The 23805-nt window shown below is 40.0% G+C and overlaps 1 protein-coding gene across 2 annotated transcripts in view; it reads left to right on the top strand.

The window, feature by feature from the left end:
* SPTBN1 (spectrin, beta, non-erythrocytic 1) overlaps positions 1-19787 on the top strand; it is a 95089-nt gene extending 75302 nt beyond the window's left edge. The window contains exons 24-35 of one of the 2 annotated variants that reach the window (XM_009886005.1): positions 957-1161; positions 1314-1688; positions 3915-4159; positions 4574-4712; positions 5816-5900; positions 7079-7275; positions 8389-8501; positions 9095-9158; positions 14293-14531; positions 15803-15976; positions 17946-17988; positions 18365-19787. In XM_009886005.1, coding sequence (XP_009884307.1) covers positions 957-1161; positions 1314-1688; positions 3915-4159; positions 4574-4712; positions 5816-5900; positions 7079-7275; positions 8389-8501; positions 9095-9158; positions 14293-14531; positions 15803-15976; positions 17946-17988; positions 18365-18580 — 2095 coding nt within the window. In that variant the 3' untranslated portion in view covers positions 18581-19787. Of the gene's footprint in view, positions 1-956; positions 1162-1313; positions 1689-3914; positions 4160-4573; positions 4713-5815; positions 5901-7078; positions 7276-8388; positions 8502-9094; positions 9784-14292; positions 14532-15802; positions 15977-17945; positions 17989-18364 lie in introns of those variants that run through there. The other variant, XM_009886006.1, reaches the window with a different exon arrangement.
* Positions 19788-23805: the final 4018 nt, after the last annotated feature.

Below are 23805 nucleotides of genomic sequence, written 5' to 3' on the forward strand. Positions count from 1 at the left end.
CTCTTTCAGCCAACTTTTATGTCCAGCCCATAAGGTCACAGTCATTTATCCTTCTCTCTATAGGGCAGTGCTCCCCAAGATCTGCCTCCTCTCTTTGAGATTCCAGTAGAATCAGAGACAGGAATCTGATGCTTTAAACATGGGCACATTAATGTTTTGGTAAATTTATCTCAACTTTCATAGATGGCTTGCCCTGTGGGAGAAATCAGGAAGCTTAAGAACTGTTTTGCTGTAAAAGCTGCAGCTAAGCGTACAGAATTCTCCATTGGCTTTGATTGCAAGGCTGATTTGACTATGAGGCTGATGTATTTAACTGCTCTGCTTCACAGATAGGAAGATAGGACTATCTTAGGAAAGATACTCTCTGCCTCTGGTGGAAGATTGTTATTTAACTCAAAAGCACTCTCTTGTGGTCGTGATAGTTTCTGATGAGAGTGGATTTCCTGGCTGAGCTGACTGAGTACTGGAATGACATAATCAATTTTACACGGCAGAGGGAAGGCAGTTTGACAGGGCTATATGGATCAGACAAAATATGGGCAGAAGATATGGCAAGTAGAAATATTAATCACTTTTGGACATGCTGAGCTTTAGGGAGTAAGAAACCCATGAGTACTTCTGAACTTTGAAGCAGAATTTAAATGAAAATGAAATACTACTTGTCTCAGCAGCTCAGATCCTGCCTGTAATTTCCGGAGAAGACTCTGGTGTGATCTGTGGTCAAACAAATGGAGAGCTTGGTTCCCAGCTCCACTTGCTGAAACCAGGGGGCTTATGTGTACAGCTAGTGCAGTCAACTGTGCCAGCAGAGGATTGGTCCAGTGTGTCTGAGTCAAATCCTGTGGATTAAATACCCAAAGAATGATTTTTATTCCTTGTAGGGCTTTTTTTTTTTTCCCCATTTACTTTTATTATTTGTAAAAGACAATGAGGACTCAATGCTCTGTTTTTTTCAGCGAGCGTATCAGCATGCGCCAGTCCAAAGTGGATAAGCTGTATGCGGGCCTGAAAGATCTTGCTGAAGAGAGACGGGGCAAGCTGGATGAGAGACACAGGCTGTTCCAGCTTAACCGCGAGGTGGATGATCTGGAGCAGTGGATTGCTGAAAGGGAGGTGGTCGCAGGATCCCACGAGCTGGGACAGGATTACGAACATGTGACAGTAAGTTCTTTGGACATGGCTGCAGGATGACCTTCCTTTTCTGGATGCTGCACACCGTAGATGGTTAAAATGAACGGGTGGCTGGCTTGCTTGTTTTACTCAGATCAGTTTGTAATTACAGCTCTGCATGAGTCTGTTTCTCTGTGTTTCAGATGCTACAGGAGCGATTCCGAGAGTTTGCCCGAGACACTGGAAACATCGGACAGGAGCGTGTTGATACTGTTAACCACATGGCAGACGAACTCATCAACTCTGGGCACTCAGATGCTGCGACAATTGCGGAGTGGAAGGATGGACTCAATGAGGCCTGGGCTGATCTCCTGGAGCTCATTGACACGAGAACACAAATTCTAGCAGCCTCTTACGAACTGCACAAATTTTACCATGATGCCAAGGAGATCTTAGGGCGTATTCAAGACAAACATAAGAAACTGCCTGAAGAGCTTGGTAGAGACCAAAACACAGTGGAAACACTACAGAGAATGCACACAACATTTGAGCATGATATCCAGGCACTCGGCACCCAGGTGTGTAGGAATCGAAAGGTGCTGTCTGTGGGTATAGGAACCTGAGCCGCAGACTTTTGCTGCTGCTCTGGGCTCCTCTGTGGCCGGGAGACAGAGTGCTGCCAGCTGCTTTCCAAGTGTATTTCTGTGGGAATAATTTCACCTGCGTCATTTTCTTATCTGTCTCACTACTTCTCTGTCATTGCATTAGTTAATTGGTTTATCTAAAAGAGAAATCCATAAGTACACAAATTTCTGAATATGTAGGTAATTGTTTAACTTTATTCCATTTCCTGTCCTTGGTTGAAGAAGAAATCATAAAGGCAGAGAACTTCTGTATTGATTTAAAGTAAAGCAGCTCCTGACAGTCTCAGCCTGCTGTGTGCGTAGGAATAGAGAGTGGATGGAGAGGCATGAGGGTGACACACTTTAGCTCCTCAGAGGACCTTTTTTGGATTGCCTCAAGCAGCAGCACCGGCAGTACACTGCATGGCTGATACGACTGGAAAATAGCTTACATCTGAAGGAAAAAAGATTCATTTGACTTAACATATTGTCTCTTTAGGCAATTTCTGAAAGACATTGAACAGGTACTAAATATGTAAAGAATTTTTAATGTACCAGAGGTAATATGAAATACAGGTTTCACATTTTTCTGTCCTTAACGTTGTTCTTGGGTGTTGTATTAATTGTGCTGGAAGCCACCTTAGATTTGCCTGTTCCTTATGCCCTGTTCACCTTGGTGGACATAAGACACAACTATCCTGTTCCATGGAAGAATCGATATTCCAAAGGGTACTTGGAGGACAGGGGCAAATATGAAGGGATGTGTAAGCCTGGTTGTTTGGGGTTTTTTTATAAAAAAATGCCACCAAAAAGCCCCTACCACTTTTTATTTTTCCTTTCTGAAAGGAGGTCTGTAGACGTATGTGGAGGCTTTCTGACTTGGTTATGAATCTAGGCGTTCTGACTTCAATAATTGCTTTTTATGATGCTTCCAAACAACAGTCTGAAGAGATTTAAAGTACATAGCCCAGGCTAAGATTTTTAAAAGAAGCCAAACTTGATCTAATTCTGAATCTTTTGAAGCCAAGGTCTGTTAAATAGAAGGCAGCAGCGATTCATACAGCGCACAGGGGATTCTAAACCAAAAAACAATGTTCAGCTGCCAAAATGAGAATTTCGGAAGAGAACAAGTTGCTTAAGGAATGGAGGAATTACAACTGACTGCATTTATCCCAGTAGATTGGAAAAGATAGCTTTTATGGCCAAGCTGCCTGCCAATTCCTGATTATGTTGTAATTTACATAGTTGTTTACACTAGAATAAAGGGGATATAGCAACCATTTGATTTTTCAAGTGTTTTACTTTCACAAGCTGTAGATTTATGCATAAAATAGGAGACATTCATGAAACACCAATCTCAGTCTCTCAAAAAGGTAATTATAATCAAGGCCTAAATGAAGGAATATGTAATCATAGCGCAGAGCTGTGGTGAAAGCACTTAGGATAGTTTTCGGGTGAAGCAGCTAGAGCACCAAGATGGATCATTATGACAGTGGCCTGATCTCTGTGCCTGTAGCTAGAACACGGTTTAATTTGGTGTTCAAACTTTTTTTTTTTTTTTCTTAAAAGAGAAAATTATTAGAAAAGAGCAAATAGAATGATTCCTGGTTTGAAAATATGTGAAACAATCAAGAAATAGCATTTGATGTCCCAAGACAGTGTTTGAAAGGAAAATAGATTTCTAAGAGTAGAAAGATCTTTGAGTTTCCAAATTTTCTTCTGTTTGAAGTCATTATCTACACTTTTGACAAAACCTCTCTGTCATGAAAATACATTTTTCACACTCTGACAGAGTATGAAAGATCATGCTCTGTCAGAGTAGCAGTTTTGATACAGGAGTTCCTGTGTAGCATTGAAAATTTTATGATGAAAATGGTCCCCATTTGCCCTGACATTTAACAGTCACTTTGTATTGGCACTTAGTTTTAGAGGTTTAGGGAGTGGCAAGTATTTGTTATTTTGGGAACCCCCTGACCCAACAGTTTTCTCTTAAGAAATACTCTCAGAGGGATATACTGTCTTAATAACAGAACAAACCTTTTTAGTATCAACAGACCAAATATATTTGCAGTGACTTCAGAAAGCCATTCAAATGATGAATTAGCAGCTAAAATTTCCCCCTGTTTGTGACTCGAATGTATCCAAGCGCTGATGCATTTCTCTCTTATAAAACCATACCAGGTGAGACAGCTGCAGGAGGATGCTGCACGCCTTCAGGCTGCCTATGCTGGAGACAAAGCTGATGACATCCAGAAAAGGGAAAACGAGGTCCTAGAAGCATGGAAGGCACTGTTGGACGCCTGTGAGGGCCGCAGGGTTAGACTGGTGGATACAGGAGACAAATTCCGTTTCTTCAGCATGGTTCGTGATCTCATGCTTTGGATGGAAGACGTTATTCGACAGATAGAAGCCCAAGAAAAGCCAAGGTAATATGAAGAAGCTCTTATCAATCAGAAGATAAGGCTGCAGGTCAGTTTAGGAAAAGACTCAGTACCACTGAGCCAGAAATTCAGAGAGCAGCTATGAAAAACTGATGGTGGCGTTGCAGCTTGCTTTCCTGTATTGCTGCCCAGCAGAGGCTGGGGGCTACTGAAGTAATTGCAAAGTAAAAATGCGTTCAAAGAGATTAAGTCTCTCACACTTGTTTATTTGATCTCTGATTGAGACCAGAATGGTGCCGTTCCTGAGCAAAGGCTGCTAGCCTTGCTTCCTGAACTAGAAAGACAATCTAGGAATGGAATTTTTTTATCGTATGGTTCTGGCTTAGTTTAGTTGTTTGAAAATGTAACAGCTGTTAAGTCTGGAATACATGTTTCTGAACCATGGATTGATCATTTTAGGGATGTTTCGTCTGTTGAACTATTAATGAACAATCACCAGGGTATCAAAGCAGAAATCGATGCCCGAAACGACAGCTTTACTACCTGCATTGAGCTCGGCAAATCTCTTCTGGCAAGAAAACACTATGCATCAGAGGAGGTACTGTGCTTACTGAATGTGTAACAACCATAGTGCAGCTGGCCTATGGATTTGTTTCAGCTGGAGAAACTTGCATTGTGCAATCGACAGATTAATAAGCTGCGTATTTATAATGACATGCATTACTTCAGGGACTGTTCCACTTACTTGCTGTTGTGAAATTAGTGTATAATTTAACTCTGTGAATTCATGTTGGGTAGCGCAGATGGCACCTAAATTTAAAGCATCATTTTCAGTCCAGGAAGTGCAAAGAAGCTGTTGCATTCAGTTCTGCAGAGAGAATGCTCTGGGATGACTGTGCTGGGGAAGGATACTTCTTTGAGCAAGAGCAGAGACGATCGTGAGGCAGCATGAATTTTGTACTGGGAATGCTGTGAAGAGGCCTGCTAGGGGAAGGAACATGAAAAGTTTGTCTCATAGGGAGTAAATCCAGCGAATATTACGAGAAAAATTTATCCAGCTGCTTAAGGCCTTGATTTGTTTTCTGGTTTGTCTAGGCCAGAGGATAGAGGCTTATTCTGTATTTCTTCCTCCCTCCCTTCGGTGGAGAGAGGATAGCCAAATGTAAGATAACTGTCCACTCAGGGAGGTGATATTTTGTGTGTCTGCGTTACACGAGTGCTGTGGAGTATCCTAGGGGAAACATTTGCTCAGGCGCTGCGAGGTTTTGCTAGCCAGTGTTCACCCTGAGCTTACACTGGCACGTCAGTGTTGTTAGCGCAGGTAGCTGCAGGCTTGCCGTAACAATCATGGGCAGTGCATTTTGCATTATTTGCTAGAAAAAGGGCAGAAGATACAATACATGGTTGCACTTTTTAGATTTGTTTGTCTGTTATACTCTTTTTATCAAATAATCTTGGTGCTGTAGTTTTAGCAGATACCATATGGTTATGCAAATGTGGTATTTTAATACAAATGTCATATTTACTTGTGCTTTGAAGAGAAAAACAGCTGGTTTATTCATGTTGAAGTGACTTCCTGACAATCTAGCACAATGTATTTCGTCAGTGCCTTTTGCTGGTGGTAACAGCTTATGCGGTGTGGTGAGGTGAGCCTGCTGCCTGTGCTTGTGTAACAGCCCTGCATTCTCCTCTTCTATCCAGATCAAGGAAAAGCTGCTGCAGCTAACAGAAAAGAGAAAAGAAATGATTGACAAATGGGAAGACAGATGGGAGTGGCTGAGACTGAGTAAGGACATCCTTGGATTTCTTTTGGGCAGGGCCATATCTTACTCTCTCTTTACTGAGTCTTTTTGAGCAGTTGAAGAAAACCTGCAGCTCCTTAGTTTCTTATTAACAGTGCTTGGAAGTGTGTTTGTACTGTAAATCTGTCACACCCATTGATTGTAAAATAACTCAGAATATGAAATCAAGAAACCTGCACCAAAGGTCTTAATCTATATGATCAAGTTTGGAGCTGGGTGAAACAGATCTCCCATGTTTTGCAGGTGTCACGTTCCAACTGTGTTTCTACAATGGAAGCACTACTGAACAATAGGGAGAATTAAAGCCCTCTGCCTTCTGCAGGGTAACGTGCCTGCGTTATCTGAGAGGTCAGAGCGTTGCTGAGCAGTGTACTGACAAAAGGTGTACTTTTAAGCATTGCAGCATTTTGCAAGATCTACACCGGCAACAACAACCCAGTTCTGTTGCTCTGACGAGGTGATCCATATCTCATACACGGACTGAAGCCTTTGCAGCAGACAGTTGTCCAGGATCTCAAAACATACAGTGCAGCGTAGTCATTTTGTGGGGTTCTGGGCTGCTGTGTATACTTTCTTCATTGTTTCTGAGCCTCAGCAGGCTTTCAGAAATAGAGTAGCATGGGCGATTTCCCCTTAGTTTGGGTGGTTGCATTATTCATCAAAATTGCTGGATCCCATTCACAAAAGCTGTGAAAGCTTTTTTTCAGCTGTGAAGACAGAAGGAAGGAAACCTGGAACTATAGCACTATATACAGGCATAAAGTACAGAAATGCTGGTTGCTGAAGGGAACTACAGTCTAGCTGTTCTGTAGACAGGCCAGTCTGAGGAGGAAAACCAGCAGATAACAGACTTTCTGCTCTGAAGATAGTAGGTTACAGCAGATTAGAACAAAACGGAAACACTGAAATTGCAAAATGAAGTAGTCTGTAGAAGAAGTGGAGGTGGGCCTTAACTTTTATTTTTCCTCAAAGCAAACCCAACAGCATAAATTTCTGTCTTTTAAATTATTCATTTCAGTAGGCTTAGTTAAGGAAAATACTTAGCCAAATACATTTCCTTTTTCCCCTGAGCTACGTTTAAGTAAATTCAGAAGATGCCTGATGAATTCATGATGTTCTTTTTGACATGAGCGGCGCTGATATCTATACGTTCTGTGCTCAGTTTTGGAGGTACACCAGTTTTCAAGAGATGCAAGTGTGGCGGAGGCCTGGCTGCTGGGACAGGAGCCCTACCTATCCAGTCGTGAAATAGGTCAAAGTGTTGATGAAGTGGAAAAACTAATTAAGCGGCATGAAGCATTTGAAAAATCTGCAGCTACTTGGGATGAGAGATTTGCAGCACTGGAAAGACTGACAACGGTGAGTGCTATAGGCAAGAATAACCTCTCTTGGCTCTTCCCCATCGTTTTGGTGCCGCCTGGTTGTGTGGAATAGCTCCCAGTGTCACCAGCCTAACCTCCATTTGTTGATTAACCTTGGCCATTCACCCGGGGCCTGAAGTCTCATGTTCCCAACTAGACTAAAACCCTCTCAGGTTCATTTGAACTCAACAGCCGTCAAGGAAAGCTTAAGTGATAAATGACCTCAGTAGTCAGCAAGAGCTGTCTCAGGCCCGGGAGTGATGACCCAGAAGCAAATTTGAGAGCTGAGCAGTTTGCTCCAGCTCTCTGCCATACAGATTGCACTGCTAAAAGGGAAGGGGGATTCTGAGTGAAGATGACCCAGATCCAAACACTTGAAATTATTTTCGGTTAAAGACGACAGTGTGAGGAGACTGTAGGGAGGTAGGGAGGCGGGTTTGTCAAAAATATTTGTTGTGTTCTGACTGCTCCAGTACAAGGCTACATTGTCCCCTAGAAAGACATAATGAGCCAAAGGAAAAAGCACATTTTGAGCACAGCTGCAATGTCAGTAATTAATGCTTGGAGAGCATGTTACCATCTTTGGAGAATAATTTTACTTTAGACACTAAAATTGAAGTGGCTTGATTTTCCACACACACTGAGGATCACAGCTGCAGACAAAATGAATTGGAGTTTCTCAGTATCTTCAGAAATCAGGCTGGTTTTATTTAGATGGTTAATTTCAGAGATTCGGATGTGGAACACTATTTCTATATATGGCAAGCAGACAAGAGGATGTCATTTTTCAATATTTTAATTGCTTTCTTGTTTTTCTGATTTTTGTTGTAGTAGAGTGAGTTAGAAAAGAAACACAGGCAGTGGCAAGCTGCTGCCCAGGCAGTCCACTTGATGTGAAAGGGTCTGATGATGTATGCCTTTACTGACAAATTTAGTGCAACAAACTTTGCGTGGTGAATACTTTTGAAGACTGATTCCTTCAAATTTTATTCCAATAAACTTTAATTTCAGTAATGTTTCAGAAAAATGTACAGAGTTATTTTTAGTTTCTAGAAACGCCCCTGAAAAATGTGCAGAGCTTCTAAATGCACAAAAATGTTTCCTTTCTCAGTTGGAACTGCTGGAAGTACGTCGACAACAAGAGGAAGAGGAGAGGAAGAGACAGCCGCCCACTCCAGAGCCAAGCCCAAAAGTTGCAGAGGATGCAGACTCCCAGCAGCAATGGTAAGCTCAGGGTATGGGAAGCTGAACTGTGTACTTCACACAGTTTCTTCAGACAGTTATCAGGCTGAAGATGCATTGTAAGGGAGAGTCTGGAGGTTGTATGGTTTTGTAATGTGACCCTTTTTAGAGGACGTGGTGGACGTGGTTTATGGGGACAGTACCTTTCCCAGACATCTGAATTCACTGCTAAGTTGAATGTTCCAATTTTTCATCATGACGCAGTGTTACAACTGCGGAGATCTGGCCCTAAAGTAAAAATGCTGGTTTTGCAAGTCCTGTGTTATGAATTAAAATTTCTGAACAATCTTGACGTTCTTCTTTGATGAGCATCAGTTACAGATAGCCACATCCATAGAACATTAACATGTATAAAATTACTTATGCGATAGGTTTCTTTGTAGGGTAACTGTCAGGAAAGCCTGTTTTGATCTCACATAACATTGGATTTATTCAGTTGGGCCTGAGGATTTTAAGAACTTGCTTGACTTTCTGAGGTGTGCAATATTCAGTGGGAAAATCTCATTTTGGTGAAAAAGATGTGTGACTTTCAAGAACTTAATACAATTTCTTTTCTTTGTCCTCTCTTCCAACAGGGATGGGACAAAAGGAGAACAGGTTTCCCAAAATGGTTTGCCATCAGACCAGGAATCTCCACGGGTTAGTTACCGCTCCCAAACCTACCAAAACTACAAAAACTTTATTAGCAGACGGACAGCCAATGACCGATCATGGTCTGGACTGTGACGTACAGAATCATTTGCAGCAAAAGACACCTTTTTTTCAGTATGGTTTACTGGTACTGGTTTAATCTTTTGGCTTCAGATTTCCCTGCTGCTTTTCTCTTCCTTCCCATCAGTTGACTTTTATTTAATTAGCAGCCCCTTGGAGATATATTTGCTTCACTTTAATTCCTGTTTATTTGAGTTTCCCCACTGACACTCAGTTGCTTTAAGGTGACACATTTATTTCATGTTATTTACTGTGAGTTTTTCATGTTGCTAATAGTATTAAGATTTTCCAGCTAAATCGTCCTTTATATGAGTAATTGAGATTTAATGAGATTACATCATAATGAAGAAGAGAACTAGAATCTGACAGGTATGACGCATCGAGTTATACTAACAGGTTTCAGCACGGCAACATTATTAAATCAGCTGCATTAGCAAGCGAGTTATTTACAAGGCCAAAGATAATACACGCAAGTGAGCTTGGCAGTAAAGGCTGGGAGGGAGGGGAGAGTTGTAACTATTGACAAATAAAAGCCTTAAGTTAGTTGTGTAACATTCCATGCAGAATGGATTCATTGACTGCAGATAAAAATAAAGGTGAAATAAAGCGTTAAAAACTAGTATCTAGATTTATCTTGGTATTTAGTCCTCATGAAGAGTTGTGATCTTGCTGAATAGCTGTTTTGGGGCCCCATTTTGCCGTGATCCTGTCCAATTTGCACTACAGCAATTCGATTTACTGATGCTGGAGAGACAGTGGTATAAATGAGAGTAGGGTGCAGACCCTTATGGAGAGGTTGTGATGCTTTTCTTTAAAAACTAAATAAAATACATTGTCTGAGATCCCAGCTCTTTGTTTTATATAGATGAAGGTTGAATGGTCCATGCCTTATTCATTCCTTCTTGATAGGGGATGTCCCAGTGGAGTCAGGATGCATGCCAATAGTCTTAATGTGCAGCCATAAAAATACTAGTAAATATGTATATATAGTTAATGCAACACAGTAGTTGAAAACTGGCTTACCTCTCCATGACCTTCCTGCAAAGCCTACTTGTTTCAAGTAATGCTTTGACTGGTGAGAAAAATGACACTTCTTTTTCTTGTGTTTTTGAACGTCACTCTCTGAGGTCATGCGAAGTGCAGGAAAGGCTCCTGGCAGGCTCAGGTCGGTGGATATTAGAGCTCTTACCAGTACTGTAAAGGAAGCGCAGGTCCTAGTCTAGGACTCTGGCAGGAAATGCCTTTCAGCATAAGTTTATCTTTCAAGTAGCCCATCCCATTTGCTTTTGGGTCTGCACACAGGCTCTGTCAATGCTCTAGAATACTAAGCAGTTTACCTTTTTATTTCTTTAAATAAAGCCTTTCAGTTCAACTTTAATATTAAATTATGAAGTGAGCTGTTTGTTGTACATTCTAATGTTTATGAAATTATATGTAGTTGTGGCAAGGAACGTGAGGTGGCCAGCAAGCACATCCCAGATCATCGTCATCTTGTTGGTTACCACAACCTTATACATCACCTGTTTGCTTCTTTTTTTTTATTTTACGGTACATAATGCATTTCCGTGTTAATCTTCGCCATCTGCATTTCAGTCTTTCATGAGAGCTTTTTAGTTCACTTCATCGAATCTTGTGTTGCAATACATCAGATGTACACAGCTGTATTATTTCTGATTTGAGGCTGTTGATCAGAATTTTGACTTCTGACAACGAGCTGAGCAGTGCAGCTGAATTGTTCTGTATTGGCCGAGCTTGTAAAGTGAGAAAGGTGATTGAAAGGATGTGCTTCAGTAATTGTACTTTTGCTGTAACTTGTCTTTCCACTTCATGATGCATGTTTTTTTTCTTTTGTCAGGATAACAACATATAGTTTCTTAATGCTTTTAAAAATCACATATAAATTGATGCAAATGATCTGGTGACTACCTACACCAGCTCTCTGTGCCTGTGAGAGTATGACAGCTCTCAGAGCAGTATAGCTGTAGCTTCAGACTCCGCCATCTGGGAAGCCTTCAGATGTATTCTAGCTAAAAAGTAGTATGTAAAAGTAATTTATATAGATGCACTTTTTTACTTGTATTAGTACAGTTATATATAAAAAATGCACATGTATGATGAAGAAAAATTAAGTCATTGATTAAGGTCATCATTTTAGGCGCTAGAAGTGTAAGATTTCACCTGTTTATTATAGCCTGTGGTACTGGCTTAAAACACTAAAATGGTATTTACGCCAGAACGATATATAGGCTGTCATCTATTTGCATCTGAAAAAGGCAAATACCTCTCTATTGTTTAAGCTGTGGTGCAGAGACTTAAGTTGATGAACCGAATATGAAGTTGCTTCAAGCACTATGAAAACCAAAGGGATGTCTCCAGTCATTGTCACCAGCTGTCTTGTTGCATGTTACAGTCCTAATTTAAATATCTCAAGAGCAGTCTGTAGCCACTAAAGCACTTGCAACTAACCTCTCAGTCACAATTAAGAAAACATGTACGTGATAACTGTTTCGTTGTAACGGTAGTTTGCTATTAATGTTTGTCCTCCGTTGCATTGTCTCTGCATGCCCGATGCATGTTTCCATTAAAGTTTGTTTAGCTCCTGTTTTTTTTCTCTATTTTCGTGACACATTCTTCGCATAGCTGTTTGTGATTCAGATTTATTTTGCTTGTTTTCTGTTAATTGTAGATAACACATGAAAAGGAAATAAAACCTGAAAGAGCATCAGAAAAGCATTTCTTAGCCCTTTTACAATCAGTAGACTTTTAAGTAGAAGTTACAGGTCTGATTGTTTGATTAAAGTTGGCAGTTATTTTTCAAAACCACAGGGTCGCAGATTGCAGCACTGAATTACATGTTCTTTCCCATAAAAACAGGTTAAGTAGCTCTGCAGTGGCTGCTGTTTTAAAACTGGTCTGTTTTACTTCAGGGTAGTGGTTATAGGTACCCCCAAAATCAGTAATGTTTTCACATCTTGCCGGTATCGCTACAGAAAACTTGCTACTTTCAGCATCGGTTTAGGTGACAGGTAGTTCTGGGTAGTTTATGTAAGTTGTTGAGATAAGTTACTGTGGTCTGTGTAATTCCTTATTGCTGGTCACAAAGGCTTCATGTATCTCAGACTGGGATCCAGCCAGTTGAAAAGCAGAGAGTTTGAAGTTCGGTAACTGTCACTGGTCAGAAAGATTTGCAAAGGGCTGTCCTTTTTCTTGAACGCAATCTGTTGGCCACTGGTGATCAGCACTGGTGACAATTGACTAATTGAGCTTTCATTGGTGAATCGTTGGTTGCTTATTTCACTACCTGTGTTACAGTAGCCGTGCTGGCAGGGTTTGGATAATCTTCAGCCTCATCTATTTACTTACCCTCTCCCCCCTTCAATGCAACAATTCGGTTAAATTTTGAGATTTAGATACAAATAGTGAGGTTTGATGGTTTAGTTTTATCCTAATTGTGAAGAAGCAGTGCCATTGATTTTTACTTCCGCTGGATAACAGTGCAGGATAGATGTTTCCTGTGATAAACTAGGCTATAAGGCTATGTGTCTTTAGGGACAGAGTAAAATAGATATGACTGAAGTGGAGTGTGAGCTGTGATTCTTTCCCTGTTTCAGTGATGTAGTGTCTGTACTCTGGAGAATTAGATTGCTTAAAGGCAGTTAACCAATCCTTCCCATATTCATAGCAAGTTGACACTTAGATCTTCCTAGGTCACTATATGAGGTACAAAGGTGTGAGGTAAAATAATGTGTACTTGGCAGGTATAAGAAGTTCTAGCAAACGGTGGCAAAATTTAGTTTGTTGCATAATAATTCGGCTGCTTTTGAATTGTCCAGGCCATGTGCAGAAGTGGGAATGTCTAATTATTGTGCCATTCACAAATACCTGCTTGTCTGCATAAAAACAGTCCAGAATGTTTGTAATCTACTAGAGCATTAGCAGCACTAAGCTTTAGTAACTTGCTAATAATAATAATAATACACACTGGTTGTGTAACTCCTGAGCTGCTACCAATGGCTCTACATGTCAAAGTAATGGTACAAGAAAAAAAAAAAACTGGGACCAAGCTGCATTTCAAAAGCTTATAGCCATTAGGATTCCAATTTAAATGATTTTTGGATGAATGGCTCCTGAAGACGTCGACAGCTTGACCAGTCAGAGCTGCTGGAAACACGGCTGCTCTCTAGGCTATCTCGATCACAGTTCGACAGGCAACGCGATCAACAAAGCAAGTGATGGGCAAGGCCTTGGTTCTGTCTTTGTTTGGGGGTAAATAGCTGTGTGATGTTGTGTGGCTGTGGTGGTTTTCAGTTCCTTTAACAAAAATCCAATCCACCTAATAACGAAAGTCTGAAAAAGACCTTGATAAATTGACACGTGACCTCATTTCCCTTGTCTTTAAGATCCAATATCCTAACTGGGATGGTGGAGATGAAATGCATGGTGTAATCTTTCTAATTTCTGCATGTTTTGATTTTGTTGTGTCACGAGGGGAACGGGGAAAGCGGGAAAGGAGCTTTTACAGAAACAAATAAATTACGCACATTTTTGTAAATGCTCCTGGGCAATTTTGACATATTTTTTCTGCTGACTTATAGTTAATATCTTTTATAAACTTTTAATTACCCCCATAGTGCCATAAATGTATTTAAGGTGGCTGATGTGTATAACTTCTACTGTTCCTCTAGGTTTGCAGAAAGTGTGATTGTTACTGTTCCAAACATTCGAGTATTTAGCAACAGAATTGAATGCTCTCATTTTAGGAATAACAATATATAAAAGAATATGAATTGACCAGCAGAGCAAAGCACAGTAAAATTCACACTGATGTTTAGCTGCTCTTATTTTCCCATCTCTTTACCTATAAAATGGGTACTAATCCATTCATACCTTCTAATTTCCTTGGCCTTCTGTGTCTCCATGGAATGTGAGAAAGATCTTATTGGCCTATGTCATTCTCCAGGCAAAGTTTATACACAGCCACGTTGTGCAGGGAGACAGATTAACTGCAAGATACCGCAGTGCTGCGAGGCTTCTAGCTGAACTTTTTTTCCACTGTTCCTAGGTGGCAGAAACTGCAGAAACAAATGAAATGGTCAATGGAGCTGCAGAACAGAGGACAAGTTCGAAAGAGTCTAGTCCTGTTCCCTCTCCAACGGCAGACCGCAAAGCCAAGATGGCCATTCAGGCCCAGACTGCTGCTACCCTACCAGCCAAAACACAAGAGATTCCTTCAGCTCAGATGGAGGGCTTCTTACATCGCAAACATGAATGGGAGACACACAGCAAGAAAGCCTCGAGCAGGTAAAGTACTCGATGCTTATGCAGGTAATTGCATCCGAACTCACCAAGATATAAGACAGCAAATGTTATCCCTGCTGCCGTGGCCTTCTCCCAGCTCCTAAAGACCCTTCAGGCTTATGCTCCTGTTGTTGTAAAAACTGTATGTGCATGGTTGAACATTATAGTTGATGAAGTTGCAGTGCAAAGATGGTAGAAAATGCAGTGTTAGCCATATTTGGAAGGTGGAAAATTGAGGCATAAAGATGGACTGACTTTCCCACTTCACATGATGAATTTGTCGCAGTAGAGGGATTTGATTCCAGATCTCTCAAGTTGTACGTTACTACAAGAAAAGAAAAACACGTAGGTGTGAGAATAGAAATGTCCATATTCTTCTGACATTTTCAGTTTGCACATTAGCACTTCCCACCTACTCTGTAATCTGTTCAGAAGAGAAGAGCGGGTGTAGATGATTTTGTGTGCCTTAGTTAATTCCATTCCTAAGGACCTGATCCTGCGGTTCTCAAACAGGCAAAACTTCTGAGATTTCTGTCTGTGCTGGAAAAGCAGCCTAGGGTCCTTCATGACCTGAGAGAGCTCTTAAAACACGATTTATGACTTGGCTGCCAAGGAAAATGTTGACTAGCAAGTGGTGAGCTACACCAACATCTGAGGGTTTTGGTAGGAGCTGAAGTACTCAGCAGAGCTGAGCGCAGATTGCAAGTGAGTACAGTACTAACATGATTTTTGTTCAGGTAGAGTTTTGCACACTGGAGAACTACTTTGAGGCAGTGACAAGCCACCAGTACTAATATCTAGGGGCTCTTATTTCTAGTAATCATTGATTTTTATAGCTGTATTAGAGAATGAGGCCGATGATGCCACTGAATATTTATAACAATCAGGAATTGCACATGCAATCCATTCGTTAGTTTGCAGTGCAATGAGAATTCCTTTTACAATAAAGCATAGTCATTAAAAGGTCAATCAGTTTCTCTCCCAAGTATGCAAGCTGCCTGGTCTGCCAAACTGTCCTCCCACTGTTAGTATGTGCTTATGTGCTATCAAAGAGAGCTCTGGAAATCTCTATTCCATTTGGCTCAGTCTTCTGTTTTGAAGCCATACTTTTATGAGAGAATTTGCTGTCTGCAGTTTACAGGACAGTGTATGCTGTATTCACATCCTCAGACTAAGTCTTCATTATCTTACAGAAATAGCTGTGTTTGGTTTCTCCAGTTCTGCAGGTAAAAGCATTAGATTTATAAATACTTTTGTTGTTTTCTGTCTTGAAGATCGTGGCATAACGTGTACTGTGTCATAAACAACCAAGAGATGGGCTTCTACAAGGATTCGAAAGCTGCTGCTTCTGGAATCCCCTACCACAATGAGATTCCTGTCAGCTTGAAGGAAGCAGTCTGTGAAATAGCGGTCGATTATAAAAAGAAAAAGCATGTGTTCAAGCTAAGGTAAACCTGTTGAAGCATCTTGCTGTTAGTTTCAGTTGCGGTGGGTGTGTTCACTGTGCAAGTTCGTGGGAGGATCCAGCCCAAGGAACTGATCATAATTATTAAATGCAGTATCTACTTTCCTGAACAAGCTCTTCCTGTCACTGAAACATGGTATATTTAGCAAAGGTAGCAAGCACAAAACAGTATTAAAATAATCCATGCACTTTGCGTAACATCTGGGACAAGACTAGACATGTCTGAAGTTAGGAGCCTGCGTTTAAAAATGTTGGGCTTTTCAGCTGCTCCCTCTGGAATTAATTGAAAAGAGCTGAATGTTCATGGTTCTGCTCCTTTCAAAATCAAGCCTCTTGTTTAATTTTTTCAGTATGGATTTAGGAGACTACTGAGGACATTCATCACATTTTCAAGTCTAGAACAGGTAGCTAGAGATCATTTGGTTTTGAAGTATGTGAAATACTCGCTGTTCAAAGGTTAAAAAAGGCTTTTCCTTCCAAAAATGTTTCTATTTTACTGATCAATCTTGTAGTGCCAATAGTGAAAAAATATTTTATTATTACGCAGCTGCTAGGTGCTTCTGTCAAGGGAGATTCACATTGTGAACTGATTAGTTCATGTATTCCAAGATAGAACTTTTTTTTTTTAATTTTATATTGATCCAAGAATCCTCTAAAGATGACAGAATCCATATCCAGGGAAATTTGCTTTATAGCAAATATATAGGGAAATATATAGCAAATATTTAGGGAAATTTACCTTTCTTGAAGACAGGCCTGCAGCTGCATGATTCATCCTTTACACTATTTTAAATGTCTCTGGATTGATAACATAAGGATACGCTGTTCCAAATACAAAGTTAGGCAGAAAAATCATTTGCCCTTCTTTTCACAGTACCGTGTCACCTGCATCAGGGCTCGTGGGTAATTGCATGTAGCATATTTTCTTACTCATTCTTGTTAGGAGAGTCCCCATAGAGTTCACCAGCTTGTCATGTCAGATCTGTCTCTGCAAGCGAAGAAAGGCATGTGTTGTTGATCTGAGGGGCTGAGGTCTCTACAGATCTCACGTGCAGGCGGATCTCTCACAGAAAGGTCTAGATGTGATTTATGGAGAATACACTGGAAATATTTTTCTTAATTTTTAAAGAAGACGACAAAGCATAATTATATTCTTCCTAGTGTCTGTCTATCCTTGCTGTTATTTTACTGTTAAATACTTAATTTCATTTCATAAAGACATTTTAAAATGCTTTCTTTTTGTGGAGAAGATCAGGAAGCCTGCAACACAGCTCCCACTGACCCTGCCTCCTACTTGTTCAGATCCCTGATCTAGTGTTATTCAGTCTTTTTTTTTTTTTTTTTAAGCAATACGTATCTTCACACGCATTGTTAAATGTATCCTGGTTAAATCATCTGAGTAAAATCAGCACAGCAATAAAACAGAAGGGAGACTATGGCTTTAAGTGTGAGAAGAGGCAGCTACTCATAAATAGTACAGTATTGTGAGGCACCACCACAGTAGTTATGACAGCAAAGTGGCTGCAGAATTTTGCTAGGTTTCTACAAAAGCCATGAAAACTCCAGGTGTTGCCTGTGACTTTTGTCTTTTTAAAGTATTGAGTAAAGTTTTATACTGTCTTTTGCAAAAGAGAAAAGGTCTGCCTGAAAGAGCAAGTACAGAAACAGCAATCGTCAGCTGCTGATGATGTCAAGTTCTGCAGCGCGTCCTGATGTACTGGAACACGTCCACTATCATAAACATGTCTAGAGACTGGAACGTACAGTGTGTGTGACAGTACGAGATACCAAAACATCAATTGTTGGGGTGTATTTGTGCACATATAGATGTTATGACTGTCCCATGCAGTCCCATATGTCTCAGTGTGGTTATGTACTGTAGCTAAACAAGCAGGAGTTGAAGCAGTGCGGCTACTACTAAGCTAAATTTGTGATGGCGGTTTTCTTTACAGGTTGACTGATGGCAACGAATACCTCTTCCAAGCCAAAGACGATGTAAGTATGTTTTTCTTATTGTTTATTACTGATGTGATATCTGTGCTGTTGTACAACAGGAAAAAAATAGCTGCTTAAGAGCTCAGGGGTGCATTTTAATTTTCTGGTCTGCAGTCTTGTGCATATGTGTGCGTAATGTGTAGATTCAGAGGCTCCCGCTGGCACCACCAGGGCAGCGGGGCTTTTCAGATGCAGCTTCTAGCAGACATCTTCTGCGGGTGCGTAACCAGAGAGGGGAGTGCCAGATGATGAGTTAGCACTGTGTTTCCTTTCATTTCCTACTTCTATCCATTCCCCTTCCACAATGTTGAGTGAATTAGAGAGGGCATGTGACACACGGATTGTAACACCTTTCTGCCTTTGGGGCTTCTTGAAGGAGGAGATGAACACGTGGATTCAGGCCATCACATCAGCTATCTCTTCTGATAAAATTGAAGTGTCCCCGACCACCCAGAGCACTCCAGCCTCCAGCCGTGCCCAGACCCTGCCTGCCAGCGTCACAATAACCAGCGAGTCCAGCCCTGGCAAGCGGGAGAAAGACAAAGAGAAAGACAAAGAGAAAAGATTCAGCCTTTTTGGTAAAAAGAAGTGAACTCCATCTACACGCACTGCACTTCTCTGACCGTTCCAGTGGAATTCCAGCATGCGAGCTCAGAACCAATACGTTACTCTCTGTGCCTCATGTTCCTCAATGTGATTGACATTTTTTTATTTATAGAGCGTTTTAAAATAAAAAGCCAACAAAAAAGAATCTAAAGTTACAAATGTATGAGGTGCATTGGGCAGCTTCTGTAGGAGAGGGAGGACCAGGTTTTGGGGGTTTGTTTTTGTTGTTTTTTTTTTTTAAATGAAGTTAATGTAGATTAGATCTTAATATTTAAACTGTTCCTCAATTTTGTGAGGCTGTCTTGGAAAATAACCCACTCCTAGTGCTATTGGTATGCAAGGCAGCGGTGCTTTCGAATCTACTGTGCACATCAAAAACCAATGTACAAATTTTCAAAAACGTTCACTTCCATTTAAGGTTGTTATGCTGAGTCTTGACTAGTAGAGCCTCCCATTACAATTCTAACATTTATTAAAATGGTAGTGTATTATCTTTGCTGTAACAGAGTGCAGGTATGCATTAACTTACAGACAAACCATTTATATCCTGGCATTGGTTATTAACACAACCTGAAGCTTTTCTGCATCAAGTACGACAGATAAGAATGTTGGTGTACAAGATGGATTAGCAGGCTGATACAGTTTTAAATAATCTGTAATTTCAATTTTTTTTTTTTTTGCTGAAATACATTATATTGTATGTTTCAGATAATTCTAGTACAAAGTATAATAAGACTAGATGTATAATAAACCCTTTAAAATCATTGATAAGTGTAAAAGTGGAACTGAAGCATTTACTGGAAAAGTAATGTTACTCAAATGGTTACTTGCTTGTCAGCTGCAGCACTGTGTGTTATAATTTTGCTACATTACCTTGCTATTTGATACATAGTGTGCATTTCTCTGTCACTGTAACTATTGTAATGAAAAATTTTCATCTTACTGCACAATCAAAAATTACATTTAATAGGAATGAACTTTCAATGACTGGGCCTGTAGTCAAGAGTAGTACTGGAACTGGCTTTCAGTTGTATCGAACTGTACCTCTAGACTTTTACCCTATCTGTTAAATATATGCTATGTCATTAAATGCTTTTAAAACTAAATATGCTGGTTAAGTTTCTTATTTCGTTTCTGACAATGTTAAATCATAATTTTGAAAGAGGATAAAATAAAGTTATTTTAAAATGTCATCTCTCCTGTGCACTGAAACTAATGCCTTCAAATGTAATTCCATTTTTCTGTGTGACAGTTCATACTGAAATAGTTGTTTTCTCTCGTTCCACTTTTCCTTACCTTCTTTTTCCCTTCCCTTCCCACCTGCCCTCCCTTTCACCCTGCCCCCCAAATTAAGTGCCAAAGAAAAAAAGAATAAAGAGGGGAGGAACTAAATCATTTTTTTGTAAAATATTTTGACATAGGTTTGTTTTTTTTTTTTTTTTTTGAGAATTAAATCCAGCAGAATCAATGGAAGTAAGCATAGGCATAGGCTAGGGCAATTGAATGAGAATTACCTGAACAACATGTCCAATTGAGGTCAATATCCATGTACTAGTTTGCAGGAAAAGAACGTTGGTTTAAGTAATCTTAGTTCTCCAACTTCCTACCTACCCTTTGCTCAATTGCTTAAGTCCTCAGTAAATTGGGCAATAATTGAACTTGTAATGTACTGAGGAGTACTCATCCTGCTCAGTTTCATTTCAGTGGAGTTTTTTATGTAATTTTTTTTTAAACATATGTCTCTTAAGGTACAGCCACCATTGCACTTCTGTGACGACATGCATTCAATGCAGCTGAGATGATTCCAGAGCTCACTATTTCCTTGACCTTGTCAGCATTTCAAAGACTAGCATCTTTTCAGAATTTTCTTTAAGTTGGATGCCAGCTATGGAACCATCTGAAAGGAAGAGCTCCAAGAAGCCCCAAAAGACATTAGAAGTTTTAAAATCAATTAAATGTAAGGAACCCGTTTTTTACTTTTTTTATGATTATTAAAATACACTCAAATATAATTTTAGATGGAAAGCAGATAAACTGCAAACAAATGTATTTCCAAGCCACAGTTTCCTGAACATGTGATGAATACAGTGTCTTAATTCTCTTCATGGAGTGTACTGTGTTTTCTGAGTTGTTCTTGTTTCTGAAGTTTTGGGTTATTAAACAATTGAGTATGCATGCACATGAGTATTTACTCCTGTAATAATCTAATTATTAGTAAAAAAGTAGGATAACACCACTAGTCTTGTAAACTTAAAGTTTAATACAATATAAAAAGCTGAGGTTTAACATTAGAAGAGAATATGAAACATTTGTCTTAGTTGATTAAAGTACACACAAATGTTGATGCCTTACCATATTTATCACTTCAATGAAGCTATCATGATGAGTAGTTTGACAGATTGATCATGACTACCTGTTGTGTGTAATCCTGTAGTGCATTGGTTGAACATGCCTTCAGAATTGTTTTTCTTGTTTTGTCTTGCCTCTTACTGCAAGTTGTTTCTGAAAACTGCTTGAATAAAAATCCTTTCTGCTTAGGAACTGATTTCAAGTTGCTGAGGAAGAAGAGTGAGTTCTAGTCAGCCTTGCCTGTTTCCCCCTTTGGACCATAAGGGTGCAGTTTCCTTGCAGAGAGAACTGTTGGGTCAGGAAGAGCCTCCTCAGACAAGGCCAGGTCAGAAAAGTCAGGTTGGTGTGCTAGTTTCAGAGGGGAGAAAGAATGGGGTAATCTTTCTTGGATTATGTGAAGACTGCTGGAAAATATCAGAGGAAGAAGAAAGACTAAGACAAGTATATAAAGACATATACAAGTATAAATAAGTATAAGAAGTATATAAAAACAAGACATAAAAAAAGTATGGATGATGGAAATGGGACTGAAAAGGGAGCAGGTTGTCACTGCCACCGGTGTTAACTGTTGCAAAAATGGCTATGTTACTTTGTGAATCGCACCACTAAACACGGTTAGACCCCCTGGTAGATGTACCGTTATATTCCTTCTGGTTACCACACTGAAGAATGAGGATTTGTAAGCTAACCCATATTTAAGTTGTTTCCTTTGGAGATACGTTGCAGAAGTAATATAGAAGTTGAACCTTTAAATTTTCAAAGAAAACTAATTAAAGCCTACCACTTTTCAGCTATGTTGCTAACATTGTTATGAAGAAGAGAAGTCATCCTCTCGTCAGGTCAGTCTGCCTGCCTTTTTTCCTCTTGATGGGAGCCTCATGTTGCATTCTAAGCTGAGAGAAGGTATCGGAGAGGTGCACATGAAGAGTCCTTTCCATATCCTGACAAATTAAGTACAATGAGGGTAAAAAACCCAAAACTCGTTAGCCATAGGAATTAAACATGTGTTGATTGGGAGGGTTTTCTTTTAGATTGTTGCAAATAATCTGCTAATCCATCTGGTCTGCATAGAGAATATGTTCTATTGTTGGGTTGTACTCTGTATGAGGAGATTAATGGTGAACTAAAAGACATGTATGATTAATCTCTGTTCCTGTGAAACACTGTTTTAGACAGTTTTTCACTTCACCATGCTCCCTTTTTTATGATTGAGTTCACAGAGTATGGACTTTAAATGTGGAGGGTCTTTAAGAATATATTTTTGAAATATATAGCTCCCAGATATGATACAGTTTAACTTTTTTGTTTGTGGCTATTTTGGGGTTTTCTACCTGACTAATCACAGGTGGCTGAAGAAATGTAGAAACTTAAATCACCATGAGTTGGAACAAACATTAGTCCTTTTTATTAAAAAAAAAAAAAACACCACAAAAAAACCTTAAAAAATCAGGCTGTACTAAATGACTGACTCTAATGTTAAGAAATTACTGGAAAAAGCAGAATTCAGCTCTCTGACACTACAGCTCTACCTGTGTACTGCACAATCGAGGCCACATCTTGAGAACAGGAGGAATGGGAGCTGTCAGCCAGCAAAAATGGAAGAAGGATTCAGCTTGCTTTTCCGTGTCCTGGTGTCAAGAAGGTATGCTTTGAGGTCAAGCAGAACAAAACTCGGGTAATAAAGCACTGTGTTCTTAATGCATCAGGATTTGAATTGTCCCCACGGCTATGGGTGTGCAGGACCTGGTTGAGGAGTCAGAATTCAGTGCTTGAGAATCTATTTTCTTCCTTACTGATGAATGTAATTTATCCCCTGTTGTCAAGCGTGTTTCTCTAGCCTTGTGACAGCAACTCAATGAATATTCTGATTCTGGTGGATTATTGGGTTTTGTTTCAAAGGATTTGAAACAAGATTAAAGTGCAAATAAGGTAAGGCATAAAACAAACCCACAATGCAGTACTGTAAATGCTGCAGTACACAGGGCGAATAGCGAGAATAAGGAGAAATATATTACAATATACAGCAATTAAATGCAAAAAGCATAAGAGTTAGAGGGTTTGCTTCTAATGCAGCTTATAGCCTTTGTTGCTGTGCATTCTAGCAACAGCCTAGCAGGGTGAGATGTCTTCCAACATGTGCTAATGCTATCGAAGCAAATCTAGATGCGTTGCGTGTGCCATCACCTGACATCTGAGTCACTCCGGGTAGCCGAGGCAGCGGAGTTGCTTCAGCAAGCCCACGTGGTCACATCTGCAGTGTGTCATAATGCAGCATACGCAGCGCGCAGCCGGAGCACGGCGGAGAGGGAGAGCCTGTGCTTCCCAGTCATCACACCTGCAGGAGAGTCCCAGAACAGAGGATCAGGAGACCTAAAATGGTCTACTTTGCAATAAAATACCAATTTATTCTATAAAGTATGAAATGAAGGATTTTATGCGTAAGTGTGAATTTCATAATGAATCCTCCCTTGCCTCTCAAGCTCAGTATGCTGATTAGCCTGGTGACTGTGAACATCAGATCTACAATGCAGTTTAATTACACACGTTCTATGTTTGAAGTATCATTTACTTTTCATATTAATGATTTTCACATAATAATCTTTAACTACTAGATGAGATGCTGTGATGGTTCATTATGTTATAATGGTAGAAATTATGTGGGCCTAACAGGAATTTTGTTACTAGTTTCTTATTAGTACTGCTGTTCTTTTATTCCCACACCTAGCTGAGAAAAAAATTTCCCTTGTTCACAGAGTACCAGGAGTATCCATGAGAGGTCACTCTATCCAGATAGATGCTTAGCTACGACAGATCCGCTACCACCTGAAGAATCAAGTAGTATTTGTTCACTCAAGAGAATTA

This window comes from Charadrius vociferus, unplaced genomic scaffold (assembly GCF_000708025.1).
Source record: "Charadrius vociferus isolate BGI_N301 unplaced genomic scaffold, ASM70802v2 scaffold455, whole genome shotgun sequence".
NCBI classification, from domain to species: Eukaryota; Metazoa; Chordata; class Aves; order Charadriiformes; family Charadriidae; genus Charadrius; species Charadrius vociferus.